This window comes from Lacerta agilis, chromosome 12, assembly GCF_009819535.1.
Source record: "Lacerta agilis isolate rLacAgi1 chromosome 12, rLacAgi1.pri, whole genome shotgun sequence".
NCBI classification, from domain to species: domain Eukaryota; kingdom Metazoa; phylum Chordata; class Lepidosauria; order Squamata; family Lacertidae; genus Lacerta; species Lacerta agilis.
The window spans coordinates 38,545,544-38,570,631 of record NC_046323.1 but is presented as its reverse complement, the minus strand read 5'-3'; the positions used below and the strand labels follow the sequence as shown (position 1 = coordinate 38,570,631).

Genomic DNA, 25,088 nt, shown 5'->3' with positions numbered 1-25,088 from the left:
TTCCTCGCAATCCTGTGCATACTTACTAGGAGCAGGTCCCACTAAGTTCAGTGGGCCTTATTCCTTAGTAAGGAGCATGAGGATTGCAGCCTTTATCTGATAAAGGACACGTGATTTTTCTGAATGCACGTGTTCTAAATGTTTGTTTTAGTAGCGCTAACAGTAATTTAAGCAAGGGGTGATGGTTCTCCTGTTGCTTTATAAAACAAGACCTGTGTAAAGCAGATGTGGGGCAATAGCCTTTCCGGTAAGGCATGTTGCAAACTATATCAGTAGATAGGATCTTTGAAGATGGAGGTTTAAGTTTAGATAGAGAAAAAGGACTAGGGAGGAAACCTGTTTCTAAATAGTATGCGCTTGTTCAAAATAAAGTTTATAGCTGCTGTTGCTTATAATGATACAGTCGAGTGACAGATTTTGAAGAGTTGTAAGAGTATTCTAATAAGACAATTCAGAGTTTGTGAGTCATGTGTTTATGAATTAAGGCATACCAAGACACTTGGGGAAATACTTTTTAAGTATGTAGGAATTCTGAAATTCTTTTTAGAAACTCAAGAAGCTATAACAAGTGCACGGTATGGGTACCTTTAAAACAGAGATAGAAAGGTAGCTAGCTCGTGTGAAATGAGTATTTTTTAAACCTCTCAACATTTGTCTGCATTGCATTTACTTCAGCCAATGGTACTGTGTGGTGAATGTAAACAAAATGCCAAATCAATTTAAATAGCAACTGTTGGCATTGTCTGATGTATGGTACATGTGATGGAACAAGTACCAAAGCTAAGATAGCAGTCCTATGAAATCAACCTAAGAAATGGGGCTTAATCCTGAGTAAGCATGAATAGGACACAAAAAAGCAGCAAGATCTGTTCTGTCCCACCCCCCTTTTGAGCCTTAATGCCCTGGGACTAGTCTATGTACCGTAATTCAGCCTCCTTGAATTTTAGGCTTGTGCTTTCTTAGTGCTGAATTTATGTAATTGCACTTGAAAAAGAGGATTAGAAAGTCACAAGGCTTGTGCTCCTGCTGACAAATCAGCAGATTAAATTAGTGAGGGAAGTGGAGGTGAATGAGTCTGTGGGTGCATTGGTCCAAATTAACTGGCATGTGTTAAACAAAAACAGAAAAAAAACTAATGCAAAGGTGAGAGGGCAGTGTTACAATGGACAGCAAGACATAGAGTCATAGAATTGTAGAGTTGGAAGGGACCATAATCGTTTCATTCATAAATCTTTTAATTCAGACCAGTTATGGAAGGGTTTGTGCTCCAAGATGTGGTGTATAAACAGTGACAAACTACCTTGTGTGATATTCTGTAGCAGGTGCATGGAAATTGCTAGTCTTTTGCACCAAAAGGCCTGCTTTTATGCAGAATTAGGCACGCTTAGATGGGCTTATGTATACCTAACTGCATGGATTCAGATTAGGACTTCTAAGGACACTTGCCTGTAATCAATAACTCAGTGGTAGCCAGTGTAGTTCCCTCCAGATTTTGTGCACTATGACTACCTTGACCCTTGGGCATGCTGGCTAGGGCTAATGGGAGTTGGAGTCTATAACACTTGAAATTCACCACATTGGCTACCCTGCCAAAGTGCACATTGAATCATTAGAAATGATCTGGAGTAAGGGAAGTGGTGCACAGCAACAGCTGCGTAATTGCTTCAAGGGCAGAATCTACTGTATAATCCAAGTAAAAATGCTTACAAGAAAATATGCTTTTGTTAGCTGCAAAATGCTTATGCATGAAATAGTGTCAGTCCTACTGTTATATCAAGTCTCAAATTATGCAGTCCAGTTGGATTCTTGCACCTTATTGAATGAACTGAAAATATGGGCCATAATACAATTTGTTTCCAGAGTAGGCCTAATATATATTAAATGCTACACTGGTAAATTGAATGAGATGCTAAAATGGGGAATCAAGTGGGGCCTGTTCCATTGCATCCCTGCTCCTAAGAGAAGTGCAGGTGGGGGGGGGGAGAGGGAGTTTCAGGAGTTGGGGAAGGATAATCAGCACTATGCTATTCCCCTGCCAGCCCTGACTTACTGTGTCATATAGCACCAGGATGCCACCATCTGCAACCCGAGCGTTTTCTAGCTATACAGTATAGTGGGGGCAGCAATCAGCTCTAGAGACCGAATCATCATACTATAGGGCTGGAGAGGATCTCTCAGCATGCATCTCCCCAATTCTAATCCTCTCCCCCACCCTGCCCAGGCAATAGGTAAAAGATGTGCAATGCTGAGCAAATGAATTTCCCCTCTCATCCTGCCCTCCATGTTACCTTTGGTGGGAAATTTCCTTTCAAGGCTGGATCTAGACACATCAAAGAAGAGTTTCAGTTAAACTTTATATGAGAAATCAGGTTGGCAAAAAAGGAACTCCACAGCGCCATCTGGTGTCACTGTTATAATGCATATACAACACATATAAAGTTTTTTCTTTGCCAATGTAGCTGAGTCCCAACTGACATCTTGATAGTCTGTATTTTCTCAACCATTGCATGCCCGCGTTTTCTTTAGCCCTTTTTTTTCCTTTTTCATCTAAGCTCAACTGTTAGTGGCATGCCAAAGAAATTCAGTTTTAATTTAGAAACTTACATATTTTTGCATACCTAGGGGGCTGCAAGTATGTACTGTAGAAGCATAACCTTATATATAAGTGGCTCTGTTTTGTCTTTAATCTGTTGCCTAAATTCTGACTTGAAGCTGATTCATCTTTCTCCCTTGCATCTAAGAATAATTTCAATGTTTATCTTGGCTAACAGATCCATGAGCCATGAAAGTATGGTTCTGGCTTGGTTCATTTTAAAATAGGTTATATTCTAGGGACTGTTATGCATTGATCTCTCTCCTCCTACTATCATCCTTAGAAGTTTGAACAAATGAGAGTTGGTTGACTTCAGTAACTATTCATGATTTCCAAGTTAAATATTTCTGCCTAAGTAGAAAAATGCCAGTGAATGAAGTCAAGTAATGTCCAGAGGTAGATGACTCATGCTAATTTTGTACAAGTGACACAAGACATCAAGTGCTCTCAGTTGCCATTAGTAATGCAGTATAGTGTTTAGAATAGGAGTATATATGACTCTTTTGTGAATGTATTGGCATAAGGGTGTTGCCTTAACATTCTATTTGACCATGCAGAAAAGAGTGCTTGCTGTATAACAGACTCCTAAGTATTTTGGCATCAAGTCTTGTGGTGCTATGAGCCACTTCCAGCAGTGCAGAAAAAGGGAGGTGGTGTCCCAGTCCTTGCTATATTTGCTTGAAAGGGACAGTGTGGTATAGTGGTTAGGCTGCTGGACATGGGAGACCAGAGTTCAAGCCCACACTCAACCATGTAGCTCCCTGGGTGCGCTTTAGCCTGCCACTGGTCCTCAACCTAACTTACCTCACAGGGTTGTTGTGAGCATAAAATTGGGAGGGGGGAGGAGAACTTGAGCTCCTTGGAGGAAAGGCGGGATATATCACCACCACCATCCCACTGTGTTCTGTGGCATATATTCCCACATAAGTGTCCATATGAATGCCTTAATCTGTCCCAAGAAAAATGAAGCAGGAGGGTTCAAATAATCTCTCCACCTCTAGTCTCTTTTTTCCATATATCATTTCTATTTTTCTTGCCAACTTCTGTCACAAGCCCTTTTCCACTTCTCACTGGCCCCTGTATCTGTCTGTGCTTTAATTGCTCTAGGCAGCTATGTCACTGGAACACTTTATTTTGAGTACCTGGCTTCTTGTTTTGCATTCAGGATCTTCCTTAATACCAAAGTACTAATCAATATTTGAATTACCGGTACAGTGAAGTCTTCCTGTTTAACTTCTGTGGTGGCTGTTGCAGCTACTGTTTTAAAAAGATGGTGAAGGCATGGCTTGGCTAAAATTAGGGAGAGTTGCCCTCATGGATTTCTTTAAACCCCCCTTTCCCTACTTTTAATTCAACACTGCCATAATTTAAGACTGACAATTAATTTTCAAGAGCAACAATTGTGAGAGCTAAAACTAATGGACACAGCCACCAGACATCTTTCATCAGTCTTGAGTCACTCTTGGTGTCCCCTGCAGATTGAGATCCTGTGTTCTGATGAAGCCTTATTTCTGTCTAAAATATGCCCCCTGTACTATACTTTCTTAAAATAAAAATCACTGCTTCTTTTGGACTCCACTGTGTGCATCTATATTGTCATGAAGAGATACTGTTTCTGATGACAGATCTACCATGCAAAGATGCAAACCTAAAATTTCCATATGTGGAAGCAGTAGATGTGTATGTTCCAAGAAATCAGCAACAGCTAATCCTCTTTATTTTTCTTTAATACATTTTTGCTGTGCTTTCATGTGGTGGCTCACAAATTACAAATCTAAAATTGCACAATGAGACTTAAGTTATACAAACTAAAACCAACAGCTACAATTAGAAACACTATTATCTAGAAATGCCCAAGGGTCAAATTTGTAAGCCTCATTCACTGACAACCTGCCCCTTGAAATACGGTACGTCTTGTTTCTCCACTTTCAAAGGCCTAGTGGGATGTGTTTGCATTAGCCTTCTACAGTTTTGTTCTTAGGCCTTAGGCCTACAGTTGTAAAGGCCACTTGCTCCAGGGTGCAGGGGTTAATTCTTGTGGAATTGGACAAATCCTGTATAGCAGGCATGTCCAACTCACAAGCGACTGCGATCTACTCCCACTATTAAAAAGCTTGGGGGGGGAGCCAAAGTTGTTGAGCTTTCTTTTTATTTTATTTGGGGGGAGGGAGATTGATAATCACGTGATTGACCAGGGAAATCCCACGATTGAGTTGTCCACAGGTGAGTGTGGTTTGAGGAAAATGGCCTTGTGGGCCAGATGAGGACTGGTGAGTCAAATTTGACCCATGGATCAGAGGTTCCCCACCCCTGCTATATATGTATGGAGGAGAGTTTTGTTTGGTCTTCATTTGTACCTCCCAGATTTGAACCTAATTATACTATACATTTTACACTTCTTTTGCAATTGTTTTTTGGCTCAAAAAATACAAAAAGGTGTTAGAAATGTTCTTTTTAGGACAAAACTTGTTTAAAAATTAATACATTGGGATAACATACATACTTTGTGGAAAAATGCACATAATATATAACTATCCATATTTCAGGGACTGGGAACTATAATCCTAGGGGCCAAATCTGCCCCTCCAGCCCTCTCTGTCTGACCTCTTGGTATTTGCCCCTGACCAAACTACTCACTACCCCTCCTTTATATCCTCCTCAAGTGTGTTTTGCCTGGGTGAAATGTATCCTTGAACTCTGTTAATGCCTCTTGGTTGCCTGGATAAAGGGTGTGTGTCAAGAAAGTAGTCTACTGTACAAAGGTAAAATTTACATTTGCTGCTTTAACCACTTTTGCCTCTGACACTGCCCACATGTGACGTCTCTGAAGGTTACTAAGATGGAACTGTGGCCTTCAGAAAATGGTTCCACACCTTGTTGTATTTAAATACATTTTCCCCACCCCACCCCCATCGACTTAATGCAGAAACAAAACTGAATGGACTTATGAGTGAACACATAAAAAATTGGCAAGGACCATAAATAGACTTATCTGTCCCCCTGGCTATAAAATACTGCCTTTCAATACAAAATAAAAAATAAAAAAATTCCTTCCAGTAGCACCTTAGAGACCAACTAAGTTTGTTCTTGGTATGAGCTTTTGTGTGCATGCACACTTCTTCAGCTCATACCAAGAACAAACTTAGTTGGTCTCTAAGGTGCTACTGGAAGGAATTTTTTATTTTTTATTTTGTTTTGCCTTTCAAGATGATTCCTAGAAGTAAGCATTGGAGGGATTAACATTGCCAATCAATTTTTCTTCTGGAAAGTAAAAAATATATACTCTGACACACTATCTTATATTGGGTGGAGGGGTGAGAAGCCTTGGATTTGTTTCTGAAAATACTTCAGTTGCAATATGTTTTGCTTTAAATTGAGAAGCTATCACAAGAGACTCCGTGTTAAGCTCTTGAGGGCATTTGAATTAAAAGGGAATCTTAAATTTTCATTCCTGGTAGAAAGAGTGTGGGATTGCTTCTTATACCAGGTTCATCATGTGTCATGTTAAGGGAGGCACTAGCAATTCTATCTTGGTGTATGTTAACACAAAGGTTGTAGTGGATCAGTGTATTTCATTGGACTGGTGATATGAGTAAAGCTCTGCTGTAGAATTGTTGGCTGTGCCAGATAACCCCCCATGGCATAATGGCAGTACTTGTAGTTATATTACTTGCTGGCTGCTTGGTTGGTCTAGGACAGGGTGATCCAGTGCAGCCCTCAAGGCCTTTTCTGGCAGCCCACAGCAACATTTGGAACCCTTGGGCTGCCTTCCCAGAGCCAGCTAAGCGAGGCACTTGGCAATGGGAAGGAGGCTCTGCCTCCTCCTAAAGTGCTTTTCCAGCTTTGGCAAGGAAGTGGAAGGGCTCTAGACACTGCCAAAGTCTCATGCCTCTTTCCTAAAGCCTGGTGCCTTGCTTAGTTGGCTTTGAGAAGGTAGCACAAGGGCTGGGTGTGTGTGTGTCAAATTTGGCCTTGCTCCCCATGTGACAAGGCAGTGTGTGGCCCACAGGCTCTATGTCAAAGTACTCTTGTGGCCCACTTGATAGTAAAAGTTGAACCACCCTGGTCTAGAACAAGGGCGGAGAAACTTCAACCTGCAGGCTAACCTTGACTTGTCGGGTGGGGGGCAATTTGGACCACAGGGCTATTTTCCTCAAACCATGCTCACCTGCCCACCAGCCAATATCACTGGCAACATTAACTGATGGGCAGGAGGACAGCGGTAAATCCTGCATTGGCAATGTGCCCTGTTCCCAGTAGGGAAAAGAATTGCACAGTCAAGGCAGCAGGATTTAATCCTTGCTCTTAGTCTTCCCCTGATGAGAGTAAATCAAAGCACCTCTGTAGTGCTGTGTGAAGCAGCTCCTGCACTTCTCCTGCATGTGGTGGGGTGTGTGTGTGGCAGGATGGGGAGAGATTTCTGTGATCTGTTTCTTACAGCACTTTTGAGAAGTACTTTAAAAGCCCCCATGCTCCTGTTGTAGCTGAAATTGGACTGTAGGAGCTTCTTAAAAGGCTTCTCAAAAGTGCTGTTTGAAGCATCTGGCCCCACTCACCTGTAAAATGTGACCTGTAAAAGACCGATCCTGATAAGGACCTGGCCCATAGAGCCAAAAAGGTTCCCCACCTCTGCTCTAGGAGCATGTGCAGTATTAACCCCCTGTGCTATTTATTCTGTGATAGGGAGGGTAACAAACAGTCCTTATTGTTTTTAGCTCTTAAGGTGATTAGATGCCTTGATCGTGACTGGCACTATTTCTACTCTACATGGTTGTTCTTACTTTAATGTGAAATTATTTGTTTTAAATAAACTGTTGTACTTGGGTACTAGCCAAAATACAAGTCTCTATTAGGAGTCCTGAATGTTTTGAAATTCTTTGGTATTTAATTCTCAATTCTTGAATTGAAGAATTACTCCACCCTGCAGGTTATGAGCATGTGGAAAAACGTGAAACCTCTTTCTGAATTATTAAACATCGCCTTTGCTCTTCCTCCCTTCTCTCCCTTTCTAAATGCTCCTTGTGTAAGTGTATGTAAGAAACATTTTGAATTGTATTGTTCACACAGGGAAGGGTCTGTCAAAGTTTTCTATATTCTTGTACCATTATGTATTTCAGCATTAGCATCCTTTACAGATCAAAGGCCACTTTGATACTTAAGGATTCTTACAGAATGCAAAATGTATCTATAGCTTGATTTGCCATTAAATGATCATATTTAGTATTAAAAATTCAATTTATTCAGTCAGTATGTACAATATTTACAAATTGAGTTTTCTTTTTAATTTTTAATTAGACCTATTGAAATTCATGATAGCTGGTCATGTCTATTTGCTTCAATGGGCCTACTCCGAGTAGGGAGCTTCAGTCCAATATAGGAAAAGAGGTGGTAAGGGAAACCTAACTACATGAATTCAGATTCCTGGGGCCTGATGAGCTGCACCCAAGGGTACTAAAGCAGCTTGTAATATCAGAGCCTTTGCTTATAAGCTTTGAGAATTTTTTGAGGACAGGTGAGGCCCTGATATCTGACCCCTTGGAGAATGCATCTCTATAAGGTTCTGCTGGATCTCCTAGCTTTCAGAATGTTTATCTGTTATATCCTTCTGAAACACCTAGCTGTAATGGACCAGCAGGCACTGTTTAGTGGTGGTTTGGTATCAGAAGTGGTGCAGGGTAACTCCTGTTAGACAGCTTGGTCACTAGTTTATGATTTTCCACAGGTTTCTATTGATTTTTTCATTCTATTTGACCAGTCTGCCTGAAACCTAAGGGGGAAGTTGCCTGGGGCTTTGCTTTGGAGTTCAGTATTGTCAGTTTAGGAACGACATCAAATTGTTATCTCCTCCTCATCACAAGCCAAGGTTGATATTCTTAATTAGTGTGCGATATAATGGACTGGATGAGGGTGAACAAAGTAACTTAATCCAGACAAGGCAGAAGTGCTTCTTGTAGTCAGTAGAAACAAAGACCAGGTCATTTGAGTTTAGCCCTTTAGGGATGAGATTATACTCTTCTGAAAAAATAGGCTTGCAGGAAACTTCTGGATTCCCCTTAAATACTTCAGGCTTCAGCAATGGCATGGAGTGCTTAGGCCCAGGCCTGCCTGAAGCACCATTTTCTTCCATATATCTGGACTTAAAATTATATTCTTCCTCCACCTCAGTCCCCACCCCAAACCAAAACTTTTGAAGGCATATTGGAAAAGTTAGTGTTTAATAGTTTTTTTTTTGTTTAGAAACTTTAACCTCAGAAGAATCTCTGCAGTAGATTTAACTCTGAAATACATTTGAACTTTCTCAGCATCCAGTTTCTGGATACACCAATTCAAAATGCCTTGAACCATATTAATGTCTTCTAAAACAATTACAGGTAGGTAGCCGTGTTGGTCTGCCATAGTCAAAACAAAACAAAATAAAATAAAAAAATCCTTCCAGTAGTATCTGAAGAAGTGTGCATGCCAGGGTGGATTTGATTTAAATCATAGTTTTCTATATAAAGACCAATTCTTGCTGGTATAACTTTAATATGCAAATAGATGAAGATTTTTAGAGTAACAACTTTTCATATTAGTTTTTTATCCCCAGTTCAATAGGTTAATCATTCATATTTGGACAACTTTTCTGTTGTACTTAGGAAGGAGAAAAATAATCATTACCTTAATGATAACAATTTAAATAGATTTATTAGATCCATTCCACTCCAAACAATCAGAAAAATATTGTTTCTATTCTATTCACTGAACTTCTTGAAACTTAGCACTGAAGGGGTTGATTCTGTATTCATAGGTTTGTAGAACAATAGGATTAAGGTCTTTTTCTCAACTCTGTTCATGTTATAACATTTTTGCTGTGAAGAAGAGGCATGTGATCTCTGCTGAGTCAAATTCAGTTTTGAGAACTGCAAAAGTAAACCAAGCATCTGTGATAATATCTTGTAGGCAGAGAAACTGCCCAATAATTTTACAAAAACCTCTGGAAGAGCATAAATGACATTGTGAATGGATTAATGGAATTTATTTACCAAAAAATTTAAACATATACAGCCTTATTCTACATAATTAAAAACTAATCTTTATTTCATGATTGACTAACCTTTGGATGGTAATATATTTTCCTCAAAAAGCATTTTATTTTAAAAAATCCAATTTAAATAAAAAAAAATCATTGATTTTTGTCCACCCTGGTGCATGCACACGAAAGCTCATACCAAGAACAAACTTAGTTGGTTTCTAAGGTGCTACTGGAAGGATTTTTTTATTTTATTTGTTCTAAAACAATGACCTGTTCCTGGTCCTCCCTTTAGAATACTTGTATACAGGACCCAATTATTTCTTAGTCACCAGTTCAGAGTACTTCATGTTGTACAATTGGTCACATATTTCTTTAAATCTTTCAGACTTTATCAGGGGTATATTTCATACTGGTTATCTGCACCACACTACAAAATATAGATTAAGTAATGTTCCCAAGTGTGTGTGGGATCATACTTAAGAAGTACCAGTTGGCTGAGTTGATTCTCAAAGCCTTAATCACATTCATAATTGGCAAGTTAGTAGTAGTTCAAACATTCCTGCAGCTGCTAACCACTGTCTACCTGTATACTTAGTAGCTTTCTCTGTTTAGCCAAGGTATAATTATTATAAAAACGCAATTATATGAATTCTCTGAATTGACTTAAGATTAAAAATGAGCAGCTGCTAATCAAGGTTAAACAATGCCTTAATGTATTACTTTAAGAGTAAGTACCACGGCTCTCTAATTGTTGTGTGTAGTGGCATTTGACTGCAGAGGTTTATATGTGTGTTTCTTGATCATTCATCTTGAATACAACAGAAGAAGAAATGTGATTCCAAATATTGATGCCCAGTTTGTGTGGTTGCCAGATTGGAGTGATGAGCAGCCACCTAATTATTGCAACCAGTGTGAGCATGTCTGATTAGAGACCCTGAGAAATGGGAACAACATTTAAACCATCAAAAAGGAAAGGGAAACTGCCAGAGGGACTTGCTGACTGTTTTAACATATTAAAAAGGTTTAGAAATGAAAACTTGAAGCTAGTATGGATATAATACTGGCCACAGGCTTTTGTGCTTCCTCTCCCACAGATCCTTTTCTCTCCTACTTTTCTTGGTTTGTCTGACCATAACAGTTGTTGTTCTTATTATTATTTATTCATTTATGTACTGCTTACATGCCAAAATGGCTTCTAAGTGTAAATACACAATAAAAAAGGACATCAAAACATTAAAAATATCCATAATTAAAATTTATAGTAAAACAAGTCAATTAGAAAGCATAATAATTAAAATAGTTAAAAGAATGATGAAAACAATTGGATCAGGTAGTTCAAGGTCAGGGGTATGTGTGCATAAACATATGTCTTCAAGAGCAGGTGGAATGTCTCTATGGATGGAGCCTCTTATATTTCAGCAGGAAGGGCATTCCATAACATTGGTGCCTCCCCCACCCCAAAAAAGCCTGCCTTAATGTTACCACAAGCCAGTGATCATCAGACTTCATTACTGTGGTGTGTGGGTTGGCCAGATTGTCTAGTGTTAACCAATAATTGCTTCCTAACCATGCTTTGTAACTCCTCCTCAAATTGTAAACTCCTCCAATTTGTTAGGAAGCAACTTTTGGGTTGTGTAATTGAAGTTTGCTGAATTCCGACATTGTGGTAAAAAATAACATACCGGGAAAGGGATATTCTAGATTCTCTAGACTAGCCTTGCCCAACTTGGTGCACTCGATATATTTTTGACTACAGCTCCCATTAGCCTCAGTCAGTGTGGCCATGCTAGTTGCAACTGATTGGAGTTGTCATCCAAAATATTGGAAAGTGTCAGGCTGGGGAAGGCTGCTTTGAGCCATAGTCTGAAGAACTGGGAACTACATTTGAACACTAGGTCTCTAACTATAGCTTACAGGAAATGGGAACCACCCTTTTGAATGTGTCCTCCCTTCCCTCTGTAGAGTAAATGTCCACCTTGTCTACAGTGGGCATGAAGGTTGATGGTTTACTTACTTAATTATAGTTAAGGGTGAGAGAAGGGCAGTTTTGCTTCAGGAAGGAGAAGGGTTGGAGGAGAAGTTTTGAGAGTCTGGCCACCAGTTTCCTTATTTTGATTAGTAGAGAGCCATCAGTATATCTGCACTAACCCACCCTGTTGATGCTATGATTATTTGGTTACTTTAGTAACTGTTAAGACAGTTTCACATGAGAGATGAAAATTTATTTTTACCTTCCTTTTTAAAGACTATTGATATCAATAAGCTCAGTAAACCAACAAACAAAATAAAAAATATTAATAAAATGGACTTGACCAACTTATTAGCTAATTCTTTTGTTGTTGTTGTTGTTGTTGTTGTTGTTGGTCTTGTGCTACTATTAGTGACAGAGTTTGACTTGCTTTGTGCTGTTGACTTGCTTGTGCTACTATTAGTGACAGAGTTTGACTTGCTTTGTCCTAGTTACTTACTAATCCTGTAATTGTGAGCTTAACCTACTGTAAATTCGTATAACCTGTAAATCTTAACGGTAGAATTTTTGACGAAAGTACTGCTTGTATTTTCTTACATTGAGGGGACTTTTTCCAAAGAGGCAGTTTAAAAACATTTAAAATACCCCCCAATATAATAATAATAATAATAATAATAATAATAATAATAATAATAATGATGATGTGCATTGTGGTTTTCAACTTTTCTCTCTTTTCCTTCTTTTAATTTTAGGAACATCATCTCCAGCGGGCCATTTCAGCACAGCAGGTATATGGCGAGAAGAGGGATAATATGGTTATACCAGTCCCGGAAGCGGAAAGTAATATTGCTTATTATGAATCTATATACCCTGGAGAATTTAAGATGCCAAAGCAGCTTATTCACATACAGCGTGAGTATAATCTTTACATCTAAACTCCACAGGTGACTGGTTTGGGTTTCTTGGGTAGTGCCATCCTTACTCTTGCTTTCTGGAAAAGTAACTTTGTGAGTTGTAGTTTCAAGATGACAAAAGGTGCTGTGACACTTTGAAATTTACTTTCTCAAAACAATGTTAATACTTTTTATTGCATAATATTGCATACTAAAATAATTTGGCAGAAACTAGAAAATTTAAATATTGACTCCAGTAAAGTTAAACAATTTTCATTGACTAAAGTAACATAAAGTGGTATCTCGGTTTTCGAACTTAATCCATTCTGGAAGACGGTTCAAGTTCTGAAACATTTGAAAACTCAGTAGCCGACAGCTAGACCTCAGGATCTTGTGCTCAGCGGAAGCCATATGGCACGTTTGACTTCCGAGGCATGTTCGAAAACCAAAGCATTTATGGCATTTGTAAACCAAAATGTTTGTCAACTGAGATGCTCGAAAACCAAGGTACCACTGTACTTGCAAGGAAGTATTATCATGTCTGGTCACAGAAGACAGTGCAGGAGAATGAGAAATGTCATATAGGAGTGGAGCTACTTCATAATTGGCATCTTATAAATGAACTGTTGAGAAACCTAGACTAGGGTGAGGTTTTCCCGCATTGATTATGCCCACTTCTGTTTTACATTCCCATTTGATTTTGGTTGCAGTGGTTGCTGTTGTAACAGGTGTCTCAAGTTTACCTTGGTTTGGATTGGGGTGAATAATCTGGTATTGAATCCAGGTAAAACTAAAACTGTGTTGGGGGTGCGGTAAGTGATCTTTAAGAGATATGTACCTGTATAGTTGTAATTGATGCATTGAATTGCTCTGAAAGAGCAGGCCTGTTTCCCTGGGAGTGCTTTTGGCCAGAGAATCCGTTTTCATTGATATCTCTCATGCTGACTGCATCTCTTCACCCAAAGCATGAGAACTAGGATTAATTGCTGTTCTTTACTCAGTGGAGTTTCCTATTATTGTTCAGCAACTACAGCTAGTACAGAAAGTTGTGGCTTTAATCCTTTGTGGGGCAGGCCAGTGATATAAAATCTTGTTTTCCTGTAGATTGATACACCCTGCACCTTCTGTAATAATAAATTTCCAGGATTCACTGGAAAAAAGATTTTGATTTGCGGGGTGTGTGTGTGGTGTTCATTGAGGGCAGGTGAATGGTACTTACATTTGTCTTAACTTTACTGTATCTGAAATTAGGGTGATTTGTCTGTTAGCACAACTACAGTGGTTTCCAGAAAAGTAGCATGTTTGTTATGCCTAAACCTACCACTGTGTTTCTAAGGAACCCTAATGTGGTGTTGCTTTTTCCTCTTGGAGACAAACTATTGACCACCTCTGTGAGTTTGTGTGATTCAACTATGGTTAATAGAGTAGAGTTGTCTTCTGGGATTGTTTACCACCACCACACGTACACACACACAAGTGTCCTTAGTTGTTTAGCTTCTGCTACTATAGGGGCAGGCAACCAGTGAGCTGAGAATTTTCCATTTGGCTTCCAGCATAACTTTATAGTCTCAAAAATGCACTTTAACTCCTTTTTTTGCTTCTGACTTGGAGAAAATATCTAGAGTTCAGAGTATCATACTTAAGATAATGCAGATAATCAGCTCTTTGTGCCTAATTGATTCAGTGGGTAAAGTCCACATTACAAGACTTCTGCCTATAGTCATTTCAGAATACGGTTTTAATTAAAACTTCTTATAACCTGACAAGCAAGTACGCCAGTTATCCTAAGTCGACATTGTCAGGACGCTGTAAAGAAAATTATGTTAGTATTCCATGTTACAGGAACATGTATGCAGATTTCTAAATTGAAATTGGCCTTTTTAAAGAGGCTATGTATTTTAACTTGGTCTCTGTAAAAACCAGTACTTAAACTGAACTAATCTCTTTTTAAAGCTGCTGTAACATTATGTTCAGAGATAACAATACGAAGGCTAACAACTGCATGAGCAAACCTAGCTCCCTCTCTCATGGCCCACAGCTCAGTATGGAAGCACCATAGCTTAGTGGGGAAACCACAGGGTTTGCTTTCAAAATGTTCCAGTATCAGTTAGTGGCATCTCCAGTCAGAGGTGGGAAAGACTTCTGCCTGAAACTTCTGTGAGTTGCAGCCATTCACTCTGTCATTGATTACAGTAAAGAGCTAAATGGAGTAATGGTTTGACATGGTATAAGGGAGGAGTCAGCAAACTTTTTCAGCAGGGGTCTGGTCCACTGTCCCTCAGATCTTGTGCTGGACTATATTTTGAAAAGGTAAATGATGGAAGAGCACCACAAGCCCCAGTGGCTGCTTACCTGTGCCTTGCAAGTGGCAGGGGGTGGCAGAGGGACGATGAGTGGTGTCCAAAAGAGCTCCGGAGAGGGGCTGCTTTAAATGGCGGCCGCTTGAGAGGGGCACTCAGCCAACCCCAGCTCCTGTGTCTTGTGAGCGGCGGGCTGGCGGCAGAGGGACGATGAGCGGTGTGCGAAAGGGCTCTGGAGAGGGGCTGCTTAAAATGGCGGCCACTCAAGTGCTGCTGCTGGCACCAACAAAGACCAGCCCCCTTTCTCCTCTAGGCAGGGCGGGGAGAAGACAGGAGGGAGGAGGCAGAGGCGCCGCTGTGTGAGGGAGATGGAGGGAGAGGGAAAGAACACGTGCTGGTGATCCATGCGGCAATTCCCAGACTGTCCGTGGATCGGATCCAGAAGGCAATTGGGCCTGATCCGGCCTGCAGGCCTTAGTTTGCTGACCCATAAGGTATATCAGGGGTGGCCAACTCCCAAGAGACTGTGATCTACTCACAGAGTTAAAAACTCATGGTGATCTACCCCCTTTTTGGGGTTCAGGTCAAAGTTGTTGAGCTTTTCTTAGGAAGGAGGAAGGCCCATTTTGGGGAGGTTCCAGTCAAAGTTGTTGAGGTTTTTTTCAGGGAGGAGGTAAAATGTTGAGCTTTTTTTAGGGGAGCCACAGTTGTTCAGCTTCTTTGGGGAGAGCCAATGATCTACCAGTGATCTACTGCAGACATCCGGTGATCTACCGGTAGATCATGATCTACCTGTTGGACATGCCTGAGGTATATCATAAAACACTTTCATTCAAAATGTAATTGTGGCTTAACACTAGCTGATTAGCTTCAGTGGGCCAGCATTATAACCCATAGTTTGAAGTTCATTTGTTTTGAAACTAATCATAATTATTTTAAGCCTAGATAGGGGAGAAGTGAGGGTGAAGTGTAGGCCTGGAAGGAAACAAGGCCTGCTCATGCGATGCTGAATTATGCTTGAGCATTACATCCAAATTTGGCCAATGTCCAAATAGCCGTCTACCCTGCCGTACCTCTTTCTCCCCAGAACACCTGAGAACAAAAGCATAAAACATACTTTTCCCTCTCCAGCTTTTAGTTTGGATGCAGAGCAGCCAGATTATGACTTGGATTCAGAAGATGAGGCCTTTGTGAATAAGCTGAAGAAAAAGATTGATATTTCTCCTTTGCAGTTTGAAGAAATGATAGATCGGCTGGAAAAAGGCAGTGGTCAGCAGGTATAGCATTGCTTCACATACTTGAAATACCCATTTATGTGGGTTTGCTAGAAAATTTTGAATTTAAAAGAAAATATTAAGCAAATTTGCATATGTTAATTTTCAACTGAAAATGTTTAGCTTGCATCAGAAAATGTTCTGATGTTCTAGAGCAGGGTGGGGGAACCTGATGCCCTCCAGATGTTGTTAAGCCAACTATTACCTTTAGTGACTGGGGCTGCTGGGCATTGGAGTCCCAACAGCTTCTGGAGGGTAACAGTTTCCCATCCCTGCCCTGTTTGTTTTACTTGTATTTATTAAATAACTAAAAACGTTGACTCTGAGAAACTTGCCTAATGCATTTACATTTGACATATATTCATTGTTACTAATGAACATATGGGTTGTATCCAACAAATTTCTTCTTAGAGAAACCCGATATCTAGGCCCATTAATTTTAATCTCATTGGGTCTACTCAGAGTAGCGCTAACATTGCATGCAACTCTATGAAATGAAAATGTTTTCTATATAAAAAGTAAAGTACTGTAGTCAGGAAATGCTGGCTCCACATCATTGTTTGAAACTGTTACAACTGTTGCAAAATAAATAAATGTACAAAAGTGACACACTTGCGTTTACTTTTAGCCAGTCAGCCTGCAGGAGGCCAAGTTACTCTTGAAAGAAGATGATGAACTGATTAGAGAAGTATATGAGTACTGGATTAAAAAGAGGAAAAACTGTCGAGGTCCATCTCTTATCCCAGCAGTAAAACAGGAGAAGCGTGATGGTTCCAGCACAAATGATCCTTACGTTGCATTTAGAAGGCGAACAGAAAAGATGCAGACTCGCAAAGTGAGTGTGTTTATATTTATATGAATTCTTTGAACAGGTACACTATTTAGAGCTTGCCTCTGCAAGAGAAATAAGGATAATGGATTGTGTCATGGCCCAGATGTATTTATAAAAATGCAGGTGTCTGTGTGGTCTGTGTGACTATTTATTTATTTTGCAGAATCGAAAAAATGATGAGGCATCATATGAAAAGATGCTTAAGCTGCGTCGGGATTTGAGTCGTGCAGTAACAATTCTAGAGATGATAAAGAGACGGGAAAAAAGTAAGAGGGAGTTACTGCATTTAACACTGGAAATTATGGAAAAGAGGTAAAGAATTAATGTCTATTGAAATATTTGTTGTTGTTTTTTTTAAAAGTATTGTTAATGTTGCTATTAAATACAAAGAATAGAGATAATGTTCTGTTTATTTTGCTCAAGATTTTTAAAAAAGTTTCCAGCTAACCGACTGTAGTCCTAACTTTACTTACTTGAGAGTAAGCTCCATTGAAAACAAGAGGACTTACTTTCAAGTAGACATGGTTATGACCGCGCTGCAATATCTTAAAGGTCTAACTCTGTCATAGGGTAGGTAGCTTTCTCTGTATGGAAGGTCTCCGTAAAAGCAGCTCTTTTTTGCATGTTCACTATTTGTATCTTAGTAGTTATTTAACATTATGAATCTGGTAGTGAACATCACTTCTAGTCACAAAGCAATGCCGTATTTTCATGAGAGCCCACCTGCCTTGTTGGAGTGACTGTGAGTGACAAATGTATTTATCAGTTGGTTACAATTTCACTTGGATAGAATGCTGATGTTTCTGCCTAGAACCATTCAAAATTAATGAGCTCTCCTTTTACAAGTTGAGAAATAATGTGGGCTTACAAATCATAAACTTGTGGCATTATGCATCCTGACATTTTCCCCAGTTATGGCTCTCGGTGTGTAAGAAACATACCGGTAGCTCCTTCTTAGATAGTTTGCTCCAGTTCACATGCTTTTTGCTTGATATCTTTGATAAGTCTTGCTATTTTGAGGTGGCAAAGTTAACAAATTGTTACTGACCCCGATTCAATCCCTGGCAACTCCAGTTAGGGCTAGGAAAGATTCCTGCCAAGAGACAGTTGCGAGCTTCTGCCAGGCAGAACAAGCATTACTAGATGGACCAATAGTCAGACTTTGTATAAGGCAGGTTCCTATCTTTTTGAAGCACTCCTTTTGTAAGTTTGAAACTGAGGCAAGCACAAGGCAGATGTCTAGAATTATATACCAACTGAGAAGAAAAATACTTCTTTTAAAAATCACAGCATAAGTTGCTCCCTACTATTCATTTGTTGATGGATGAGAGGCTGAAGTGAAGGCAGTATTGTGAAAAAGAGAAGGGGGCAAAGGGGATTTGAGGCTGGCATGTTTCTGTAACTGTCTTACATGTTGATGATTTCTTGAAAAATACAGGAAAATATATTAAATTTTGTAATGCAAGCACTTTGAAATGGGCTATTCTCAGTGCTAAAGGAATTCAGTTAGTTGCATGGTATCCGTTGTAGAAATTTGTGGCATCAATTGAGAAAAACCATCATGTCATAATCTACTTTTCTTGAACTAATCCAGTGATGTTGGCTGGGTAGATAATACTGGCTGAAAATCAACACTAGCCACCTAATTCCCTCACTTCTAATGTATTTGCTGAAATTGTGATTTAAGAATTTTGGAAGCTGTTGTAGTGTTCTATAACAGCTTTCCCCAACCTGGTGCCCTATAATGTTTTGGCCTACAATTCCCCATGAGCCTCAGCCAGCATGGCCAATAGGTGTCCGAAACATATTGAGGGCAACAGATTGAGGAAGGCTATAGGACTATTTTGTCTGTGTAAGATGAAATAGTATCTGTATTTACCGGATAATAAAGGATTTCACAAAGAGTAGGCATAAATATTAAAGTATTAAATGCTTAAAAAGAATTATAGCAGCTTTTTTACAATTTTCAGATATAATTTGGGCGATTATAATGGAGAGATCGTGTCTGAGGTAATGGCCCAGCGGCAGCCGATGAAGCCAACCTATGCTATTCCCGTTGTTCCTGTTCCTAATAGCACTCAGTTTAAACACCAAGAAAGTATGGAACTGAAGGAATTTAAAGTCAACAAGGTGATTAAATCTGAAGATATATGTACTTATTCAACATTTTAAAATGTTTAGAGTCCAAGTCAAGAATCCTAGATAACTGAAGTATAAAGTAAATTTAATAAACATTTATCATTCCACTTTTATTATATTTGGGTTGCCCAGACACTTTTTATAGCCTTTTCTTAATGGGTTATCTATTTTCTTCTTGCAGCAAGAGAAAGCGGACATTATAAGACCCAAAAGAAAGTATGAGAAGAAGCCCAAAGTTGTACCTTCCTCGGCTACTGCTGCTACTCAACAGACAACTCCTGCTGCACTGCCAGTCTTTAATGCTAAAGATATGAATCAATATGACTTTCCCAGCTCTGATGAGGAACCGCTTTCCCAAGTATGACTTTCATATTTTTGACTGTAATCCTATAACCACTTACATGGGACTAAGCCCACTGAATTCAGTGGGACTTAATTCTGAATAGATATATTTAGAATTGTGCTATAGTTGGGGGAGGAAAGAGATTTGTGCTCTCAGATTCTTACCTGTGTTCTCTTCCTGTATGTTCAAAGGTCTTATCTGGTTCTTCTGAAGCTGAGGAAGAAAATGATCCTGATGGTCCATTTGCTTTCCGTAGGAAAGCAGGCTGTCAGTATTATGCTGTAAGTTTTGAGTTTCTACAAAAAAATAATAATACTGATATTAACAATGAAAGTAACATTCTAAAACATTTGTTCTCAAAATTTTCTCTTCAAGCCTCATGTAGACCAAACTGGTGACTGGCCGTGGAGTACTCCTAAAGGGGGAACGTTAGGAGATGAACGTTACAGATATTGCTTAACAACCCTTACTGTACCCCAGCGGTGCATTGGGTTTTCACGTAGACGGGTTGGACGTGGTGGAAGGTAGGCCTATTTCTCTTTAAGGTGGTTAACAAAAAGTTCCAATATGTATTGGTGAGAATGTGAAAGGCAGTACAATAAAGTTAACCTAGTTTTGCTTAGATTTTTGTACTTACTTGAAAAACTAACTAGCCCTTAAAGGATCTTTTTACCTTTACATATACCTTGGTTAAGATAATCCTCTAAATCATCTGCTGCAGGAAATTTTGGAAGCATTTGAGCAATGTAAGTATTGAGATGGGAAAGAGGAGTCCACAAGTTATTGTCTGGCCTTGATTGCTAACGCTGTGATCAGCAGTCTAGGCTCCTTTTTCAGCACTTCAGGAGAAGGGGCTGGTGTGTCAACAACTCTCATTAAAGTAAGCTTGGGATACACTCAGAAGTTATGAGAAAATTCTCTTGCTGCTTCCAACTGTCCCTAAGCACAGCATGAGATGAGAGTCTGATTCTCTTTTCAGGAAATTAATTCAGCTGGTGCTTTACTGGACAATACTTAAGAGTTGAGAGATTGTTGCTGCCTTGGAGTACGTCCCTTGCTGATGCATCCTTCCTCAAGTCTTCCCATGTACCCAAATATTGGGGGGTAGTAGACTTTGTCTCTCTTACCCACTCTCTTCAAGTGTTTAACGAGTGGGGGCTCTCATTTGAGGATAGAAATAATTGCTTTCTTGTTGGGGAAAAATGATCCTCATTTGTGAATGCAAATATTCTTCTCTACCAGTGGTGTGCTGGCAAGCTCTGTAAATCTTGCAACATGTCTCAGGCAAGAAAAAATATTTCAACCATCAGCTAAACCTGAAGTGAAGCCACTTAAACTACAGGCTGTCGAGCTCAGTCTAAAACTGGTGAAATATGTGCATATTTTCTTTAATATAAAAAATGATGATCAAACAGCTATATTTCCAAGCATGCTTGATTTTTTTCTTCTTCTTTACACAGGCCTAAGCCATAATGCTAAACCATGGTTTGGTGCTACATAAACAAGGCTTGAGTAACACTAGGCTTACAGGCTATTCCTTCCCCCATGCTGCTATTCCCTGCCCCCAATCATGGTTTGAGGAAAACCACGGTCTGCTGTTGCATCTAAACAGTCAAATTCATTTGGCATAAACTATTATCAGGAAGCAGAAAATTGTGTGCAATGAGATTCTCCAGCTTGTTCACCTAGTAGCAAATCATGGCTTGGCATTGTATTTGAACAAGCTCTTTATCGTTGGTTTGAAGTACAACTATAGGCTGTCTAAAATTATTAACTTAATTTGTGCTTTTGCTTTCTTTTCTGTTTTGCCTGTTCAGTTCCTAATCAAATGTAAAAATGTCTTTAAAAGACACTCTATCCTCATCTGCGCCCATTCAGAATTCTGTAGATCTGCCAGTGCTTTCAATTGCAATTTTACAGTAATTTCTTAAAGATATATAAGGAAAACCTGATAGCAAAAGGGTGATCCAACAACTACATTAAAAAATACTTCATTACAAATAGGAGTGTCATGTTGAATGTTGAAATAAGTTATCTTACCACATTGACTTTATTTATTTAATAATAACCTAAGTCTTTATGCTGACTTGCTCCTTCATATGTTGGAGGTCTTCTGAGTTAACAGTTGATTTGGAAAGTTTTGTGGCAAGATTCTCAATTTTTTGTTTCTGCTGTTTTTCCCCAGTGTGGCCGATATAAAAGGGGGTTGGGTTGTAAATGTCACTTCAGCTTGTATGCTATAAAAACAACCATCTTCCCATTTTTAGGGTGCTACTGGACCGAGCGTATTCGGAGAACAACAGTGCATTTTGCCAGCTGGATTCAGAAATGCTTTCTTCACAACTACACTCGTCAATCAATCAATTTGCCAATACCTCAGAAACAAATACCTCGGACAGATCTTTCTCTAAAGACCTCAGTCAAATACTAGTCAATATCAAATCATGTAGATGGCGGCATTTTAGGCCTCGGACACCATCCCTACATGACAGTGACAATGATGAACTTTCCTATAGGAAATTACACAGGAGTGTAAATCGAACTGGCACAGCACAACCCGGGACCCAGACATGCAGTACCTCTATACAAAGTAAAAGTAGCAGTGGTTCAGCACACTTTGGTATGTTGATTTTGACAAACTTAATACTAAAATTGTCTTTCGCAAAGATGATCCAACTTTTTAGCTCCTCCATGTCTTTCTCAGCTAATAATTATATTTTACATTGTGCACTTAAGTGCAGTTGCTGAAATTCTTGGCAGTATAAAGTCTGACAAATCTCCTTCCATGCAGAATTAATTTTGTTATTACTATTTGACATTCTTTATTGATTTCAGCAATTTAGTTTGCTTTTTGGTGGGGATTCTCAAAATGGGATACAAAGTTAAGAATTAAAACGTAGCATAAGAAAACAGCAAAACCTGAAAGCTGGGGCAGTTTAAAACCAGAGAGCCAGCATTATCCATGAAACAGCTAATCATGAAAAGACCTGCCTGCAAACATTCTTAACTTTGACTTAAAAGTTCAACACACTCAGATATTTTCTAGTCCACCAGTGAAAAATAATAATTTGGCAGTGGCTATTAGCCTAATAGACAGTGATGCCACGACACCTGCCGCACCAGATCTTAAGGAACTCATCAAATTGTACAAAAAGAAAATTATTCCCCTGAATTAACACATGTGGTATACTGAAGCTTAAACTTTGAAGTCCATTGTTTAGAATAACAAGTATACAACTTAAGTAAATCAATACTATCTCAGTAAGTCAAATGAAAATTGTTTTTTCAAAATGTACACTTGTACCAGGTGAACAGCTTGAAGATACGGTACTGCTTGCATCCTATTCAAATAGCTGTCCTACAGAATGATTTCTGGAAGTAGTTGCCAGAATTGAAGATTTACTGATTAACTGTGTAACTTGCAAATAGATAATAGCTGTGGAATGTTTATGGTGTGATCATAGTATACTTGTCCCTTTCTGATACAAGACTCTCAGAAGTCAACCATGGTATTTAACTTCTGTTGAACTCTTCAGTAGCAATGCATGTTTGTCTCTTTGGAAAAACAAAAACAAAACAGCACTCTACCGTTGTGGAATAAAAGAATATCAACCATGGTGTCCCTAGCAGTTTTATTAAGATATTTGATGATCTGATTGCATTAGTCATTCATGGCATTTATCATCCATATTTATTATCAAAGTAGTTTTATTAGTGTTTTTTCTTACTCCATTAGGGCCAAATTCTATCAGTGAACACGTTTGTAGTGCAAATATGGTCCCAAATATGTACTTGTGTGGTCATTGCAGCATAGTATTGGGCTAGCACCTTGTGACCTACCAAACCAAATGTACCCCAGCAGCCATGTCTTACTATTCAGAAGCAGCAACATCAGGATTTGGTGGGCTGTGCATGTTAGTTTTGATGAGTCAGTCACAAATTGTACAGGGCTGCTTTAAGAGAACCAAATTATGTACAGGCAGTGACTGTTTTAGGTGTGTCCAAATTATGTGTGGGTACTTTTCGACCTGGAAGAGGGCAGAACAGGAGCAGGACATGCTTATGCACGCTCTGCTGACGTGCACAGGGCCAGGAACGGAACCCCTGTGCAAAATGGTGGTTACCTGTACAATGTGCAGGACCAGGTTCATCATACCTGTAATACCAACCTCTGTTATACTTGGCATTATGGCTGTGGCATTCCTTTGCTTTTTAAGGTTCACTGAGCAAATCATAAGTGTTGTCATTAACTTCAGAGTTTCCAGTTGCAAAAGTATATTGTATTAAAAGGAAATGATTTCCAGCCATAGAAATCAACTGTGTCCTTGGATAGTTGCTGGAAATCTTTATAGTTGTCTACTTACCAAATGTTAGCACCCACATGAATAAATGTTTAGTCTTACCATGCTTTTGCCCAAGCAATAGTTGCATATATTTACTGCTGTGAAAATTTAAATCTAAAAGTTGATAGGAAGGTCTGAGGTTCTTGGAAGTCTTAAGATAAATGTTATCTAAGAATGATTCATAGGCGGATTTTTGAAGTTGGTACAGTTGGCTGGCTTTGATGCAGCACCATTGCCATGGTTTGATCATTGAGTCCAAGCCTTGGGCTTGTTAACTCTTCACTCCACCCAACCCCCGGCTGTATTCATTTATTTTTCTTCCTAAAAACTGTTTATATTCTACGTATTATGTTGACTTTAGTTTTCACAGCCGTGAATCCTTCTGAAGTAGCCAAATATGCAAAGAGATTCAGAGCAGCCTTTTGGAAATATGGTGTGCATTGAGCTCTCTGCAATTTAGCTTCTTAGCTGAAGCTTAGCTAACACTATAGTCTGCGACTAATAGTAAAAACCATGATGGTGGATGGGTAAGCCTCCTTTGCCCTTGCAAATCTATGGTTGTGCTTTGATCATTTTCTGAAAATGTTATGATTGAGAAGGGAGCATTTGTTGACAAGAAAAGAGCTACTTGGCTTGTATTTTTGTTTAGGGTGCTGGTTAGAAAAAATTAACACTATAGAAATTTTGTAGAATATGGGAAGAAGCTTGTCAGGTCACTGCAGTAACCTGTATAGATAAGGACAGCTTCACCGTTGCATTCTAGACTTGTTTCAGTTCAGCCTAAGGTAGCACATTTGCTGCCTAGACAATCTGCCATGGTAGAAAGCAAATTAGCATGATGAGTTGGGAATACTTCCTACCAATCTAATTGTGTGGGAGTCTGTGTTCTCTGTAGCAGTGATGATGTTGGATTTAAGAGTGGATCTGCTGAGCTTCAGATGATACAGAATTCCTAATAATCTGTCAGTTATATTTTTATAGATTGTTACTAATGTACAGTAAATGGAAAATTTATGAATACATACGATAAATGGAAGTTTAGTTATAATCATTAAAAAAGAGAAGCTATCTCTCACTAGAGTTCACTTACTACTACTACTCTTTTGGAAATTTTGTATTTAAATGAGAAACATTAGCTGTATGTTGAGAAGTACAGCCCAAGTTTCATAACTGCTTAACTTTTGTAATATGGAAAGTAAGGATGGAGAAGTAATTTATTCATTAAACTTTTCACAGCAGAGCAACCTAATCAGATGTTCCCAACATGCTTGCAGATCAGAAGTCAACTCCCAAACAGATATGTACTTATCCAGATTCTGAAATGCAGTTCTGATGCCCACAAATTTACTTTGCAAGGGGGGGGGGGGAGTCTAAAAAATCTGTACAGAGT

The 25,088-nt window shown here is 39.1% G+C and overlaps 1 protein-coding gene across 4 annotated transcripts in view; it reads left to right on the top strand.

The window, feature by feature from the left end:
* The window catches only part of EPC1 (enhancer of polycomb homolog 1), a 54,289-nt gene that overhangs the window by 17,731 nt on the left and 11,470 nt on the right, over positions 1-25,088 (top strand). For all 4 annotated transcript variants that reach the window (XM_033165622.1, XM_033165619.1, XM_033165620.1 and 1 more), the window contains 9 exons: positions 12,327-12,486; positions 15,899-16,044; positions 16,670-16,876; positions 17,037-17,185; positions 18,844-19,003; positions 19,194-19,370; positions 19,547-19,636; positions 19,731-19,879; positions 21,623-21,975. In XM_033165622.1, coding sequence (XP_033021513.1) covers positions 12,327-12,486; positions 15,899-16,044; positions 16,670-16,876; positions 17,037-17,185; positions 18,844-19,003; positions 19,194-19,370; positions 19,547-19,636; positions 19,731-19,879; positions 21,623-21,975 — 1,591 coding nt within the window. The remainder of the gene's footprint in view (positions 1-12,326; positions 12,487-15,898; positions 16,045-16,669; positions 16,877-17,036; positions 17,186-18,843; positions 19,004-19,193; positions 19,371-19,546; positions 19,637-19,730; positions 19,880-21,622; positions 21,976-25,088) is intronic.